This window comes from Bison bison, unplaced genomic scaffold, assembly GCF_000754665.1.
Source record: "Bison bison bison isolate TAMUID 2011002044 unplaced genomic scaffold, Bison_UMD1.0 scf7180017864038, whole genome shotgun sequence".
NCBI lineage: Eukaryota > Metazoa > Chordata > Mammalia > Artiodactyla > Bovidae > Bison > Bison bison.
In genome coordinates, this window is record NW_011494610.1 from 4,543,674 (window position 1) to 4,548,408 (window position 4,735).

At 56.0% G+C, this 4,735-nt stretch overlaps 1 protein-coding gene across 1 annotated transcript in view; it reads left to right on the top strand.

Annotated features, from left to right (window-relative positions):
- Positions 1-4,735, top strand: part of BCAS4 (breast carcinoma amplified sequence 4) — a 57,073-nt gene that overhangs the window by 24,832 nt on the left and 27,506 nt on the right. The window contains exon 4 of the mRNA XM_010835124.1: positions 996-1,199. Coding sequence (XP_010833426.1) covers positions 996-1,199 — 204 coding nt within the window. The remainder of the gene's footprint in view (positions 1-995; positions 1,200-4,735) is intronic.

Here is a 4,735-nt window from a genome sequence, read left to right on the forward strand (position 1 = left end):
GGACCAGCTGGAGGTGAGTACAGGGTAATTAACTTTCTTTGTGAGTCTGTGGACTTGTTCTGGCTCTTCTGTCCTCTCTCCCAAGATGCTGATCTGGCATTGATAGTGTTAGGCCTTAAACCCAGTGGAGGGGGTGGGTGGCAAAAAGGGGCCTACATGGTATTTTTAAAATATAAAAAATATGAATTTATATAAGGAATCTCATTTTAAAATTGGGGTACTTTCTATAAAAACCTAAATTTCAAGCTGCTTTTTGTTATTTATTTATTTTTGGCCTTGCCACACAGCTTGTGAGACCAGGGATTGAACCTGAGCCACGGTTGTCAAAGTGCGGAGTCCTAACGACTGGAATGCAAGAGACATCCCTAGGCGGCTTTTGGAAATTTAGAAGTTCTCAGAACTCTGTATTTCTTTAAATAGTTTGTCCTGTTTACTTTTTAAGGTATAAATACATAAAGTGTACGTATCATAAGGGTACAATTCAGTGAATTTTAACATGTATCCACCCCCATGGAGGCCTCCCCGGTGGCTCAGTGGTAAAGAATCTGCCTGCAATGCGAGAGTCGCAAGAGACGCAGGTTCTATCCCTGGGTTGGGAAGATTCCCTGGCAGAGGGCATGGCAACCCACTCCAGTACTCTTGCCTGGAGAATCCTATGGACAGAGGAGCCTGGTGGTGTCCATGGGGTTGCAAAGAGCCAGACACGACTGAAACGACCGAGCACACTCACGCGTAAACACCCACATGAAGATGACCCAGGTTGAGAAACTGAACCTTTCCACTCCCTAGGCTGCATTCCGGTAGAACTGGTGCAGCTGCCCCTCAGACAGGGCACGCGCTCTGTATTTCCCCACAGTCCCCACCCTGCCCTGTTGCCTCACTGCTGACTTAGTTCACCTCCCTTTTGTCTGTGTGGGCACCGGGCCAAGGTGCGTGGTGTCTCATTGGCTCCTGGCTGCACTGCGAGTCCGCACCTTCCCCTCGCCGTCTCCCAGTGGAGGAGCAGGACTTCCTCGAGGTCACCCGCTTCCCAGGGATCACACAGCTGATTCCAGGAAGCGGGGGCTTCAGTTCACATCCACAAGAGCCCAGGCTTTTCCTCAAACTGGGGCCCTTGGGTCAGGCTCCTGGCTCCTTGTGCAGTGAAGACCGGAAGGCTGGAAGAGCCTGCAGTGTAGCGGAGGTGGCCTGGACTGGACGTAAGCCCCTCCAGTCTGCCCAGGAAGGGAGCCGGCAGTGGGCCCTGGAGTTCGCAGAGAATTAACATTCTTGTCAGCAGAGAAGGAGGCAGGAATATAATTAAAACTTTGCCCTTGGAATAGCTGATTCATTTGGATTTTATTCCACACGTTTGAAGGAGGACAGAAAAATGGAAAGATGTGCAGCCCTGGTTCTAGCCTTCTTGGGCCACCCCACCGCTCGAGCCCCGTTTTCCCTTAGTATTCAGTCTTCTGACGCTTATTGAGGACCTACTGGATGCCGCTGCAGGCCCTCACAGTGAGAAAGACAGAGTTCAAGGCTGTGGTTCCCGCCAGGAGAAACAGCAAGAGCGTGACCACTGTGTTTCCCGGGGCTGCTGTGACAAGTTGTCACAAACGGAGCGGCTTAAAACAGCATGAATTAAGCATCTTACAGCTCCAGAGGTCAGAAGTCTGAACCGTGGCAGCAGGAGTCGGTAGGGTCGGCTCTCTCTGGGGGAGAATTCCCGTCCTGGCCTTTGCCAGCTCGCATCTCCCAGCTCGTGGCGCCTTCCTCCAACTTCAGAGCCATAGCACAGCATCTTCCAGGCTCTGTCCTCCTCTGAGTCTCCTGATGCCGTCTTAGAAGGACCTCCGTGATTACCAGGACAGTCTCCCTAGCTCAGGATCTTTTTCACACCTGCCAAGTCCCTTTGGCCATGGAAGGTGATATGTTCACAGGCTCTGGGAATGAGGCTGGGGACCTTTGGGTGGGGTCATTACTCTAATGGCCACATTCACCAAGGGTGACTTCAGAGGCACGTGCTCTGGAGGGCAGTAGGGAATGGGCAGTGGACGCTACAGGCCCTGGAGGGTGAGTGGAAGGAGCTGGGGGCACAGCCGGGGTAGAGGCTCAGCGGTGGGAGGCTCCGGGCTCTGGGCAGCAAGATGATGGACCAGAAGGATCTGGGAAGGCCAGGATACAGGGGCGAGGCGGGTGATGATCAGAGCGGGGCTGGAGAATTTGAGCCGCAGGAGCCTAGGAGATGCCAGCAGGGCCCAGGACTGCCCTGGGCAGCCAGGGATGAGAAGACCAACCGCAAGCCACTCCTCCTTGTCCTCTGGGAACAGCTGGAGCTGAGAAGCAACTCTCCCCTCCCATGAGGTGTGAATCTTCAGGCCGCCGAGTCCCCACTCTGATCTAGAGTCTGCTACCATCGAGGCCCGGTGGCATTTGCCTCCTGTCAGCCCTCTGGGCTGCTGTTTTCCTTAGAGCATACAGAGATTTCTCTGCAACTGGGCCCTAGTTAAAAAGAAGAAAAACTACCTTGGTCCAAGAGGGTCATGGATTTCAAGGCAAATGGGAGACTCCGTATTTCCTGCTGAGCTATGTGCGATACAAGACGTAGGACCTGATCAGAACCCAGCGTTGTGCTGAGGCAGATGGATTCCAGAACTGGACCGCCTGGGGCTCAGATCTGCCCCTTGGAGACTGGTTTTTGTTTGTTTGTTTGTTTGTTTGTTTTGACTGCGCCATGGGGAATCTTAGTGGCCTGACCCGGGATCAGAGCTGTGTCCACTGCCCTAGGAGCACAGAGCCTTATCCGCCGGGCCACCGGGGATGTCCTAGGTCTGCGACGTGGGTCACTCACTCCCCTCTCGAGTCAGTTTCCTCCTCTAGGTGGGGTGTGTCGTCGTGAGGGTGTGAGGCTGGCCCCTGGCATCCTGCAGGTGCTCGGGGAGGACAGGCTGTCACTGCGGGGGTGCCCACAGGCTGAGAGCTGGGATCCAGTGCCTGCTCATCACTCTGCCCAGCCAGCTGGGGGCTCCAGGGAGCCTAGGACCACTCTGCTCCCATATCACTGTGACCCACTGAGGGCCAGGAGGCTTGAGAACCGGGGGGGTGACCTCTCAGGCCAGAAAAAACCAAGTTACTGAGCCACTGCTGTGAGCCAGGGACTCTGAGTGCTTTAGATGAAAGAGCTTGCCTACCCTTCGCAGCAGAGCGAGGTCCTGGTATTGGTCCTGTTCTATAGAGTGGCTACGGCACAGAGGTGACAGGACTTGCCCAGGGTCACACAGCTGGGGAGTGGCGGAGCTGAGATTACAGAAGTCTGCTCCGGACCCATCCTCAATGCTGGGTGCTGGCCCCCCTCTGGACCTGGCCCTGCTCTGAATCCGGGGGCCTTTGTCACAAGGATTCAGGCACAGCCGAACTCACACCTGTGTTTTAGACCATGTGACTGTCCCGTCTCTCTCACCCCTCCCCCTCCTCCTTCCCTTCCTTTCTTCCTTCCCTCGCTTCTGATAATAAAAGTGGCTCATTTTCACAGTGGAGACAATCATGTGGAAGTCACCTCTGCTCCCAAGGGTGGCCACAGTCCCCAGCTGCCTCCTCCTGTGCCCTCTCCTCCCCACTCCGTGTGGATGCCTGGCAGGGTCGTCCCACTGCCCCCGTCAGCTTTCCTGGCCAGGTTTGGCCTCTCCCTGGCCGCGGCCTGGCCGGCCTGCCCTCCCTGGCAGGCGTTTTGGAGGCGGATCAGACCTCGTGAGCGCACATTCCTCCGCGTCCCTCACACTCCCCACCACAGCGGCATTAACGCAGGGAGCGTAAAATTGGAATCGGCTGCAGGGAGGGGCTGCAGGACTTCTTCTGGGCTTTACAGCCAGATGTGCCAGCCGGTGAGGCCAGGAGAAGCGGCCCGGCCCAGGGCTCCTCGTCTCCCCCTCCACCCAGCACACACACACAGACAGACATGCACACACCCACACTTGAAGTGCCTTATTCAGAGCCTTTCAGCTCTGCCCTTGCCAGAACCACAGGGCAGCAGCCACACAACAGTGCTGCCATCCTGGGCTCGTCCAGTGTCTTTTTGCTAAGGATGCAGTCATTCATTCATTTACTCACGCACGCATTCATTCCTGTGTGTGCATTCGTACATGCGTGCATTATTCATGTGTGTGCAGCCTTCATGCATGTGCGCATTCATTCATGTGTACATGCATTATTCGTGTGTGTGTGCCTTCATTCACATGTGCACGCCTTCATTCACGTGTGCACGCCTTCATTCACGTGTGCACGCCTTCATTCACGTGTGCACGCCTTCATCCGTGCATACATGCATTCTGTGCACATTCATCCACTCACGTGCGCGTGCGTTCCTGCCTCCGCCATCCAGCTGAGCAGGCCCTGGTCGTGGCCTTGTGAACAGCACTGACTCAGCACCTGCTCTCCCAGAATTCACTCTGGAAGGAGATGGCCCCAGAACCGACAGACAGGAAGTTGAGAGGGAGAGGAGAGCTAAGAAGAGGGGCCTGGGCAGCTCTGCGGTGGGGCCGCCTTAGCCTAGGTGATCAGGGATGGCCCCTCTGTGGATGGCCCAGCGGATCCCGGGCCTGGGAGACAAGCAAGGTTCACCCATGGAGAAGAGAGAGGTGCCCGGGCATGGAGGGAGCTGCTGCGAAGGCTCCGAGGAGAGTGAGGCTGGAGTTTTTGAGGAACCAGAGGGAGGCCTGGGTGGGACACAGGGGGAGAGGGCAGAGCAGTGCTGGGCCTT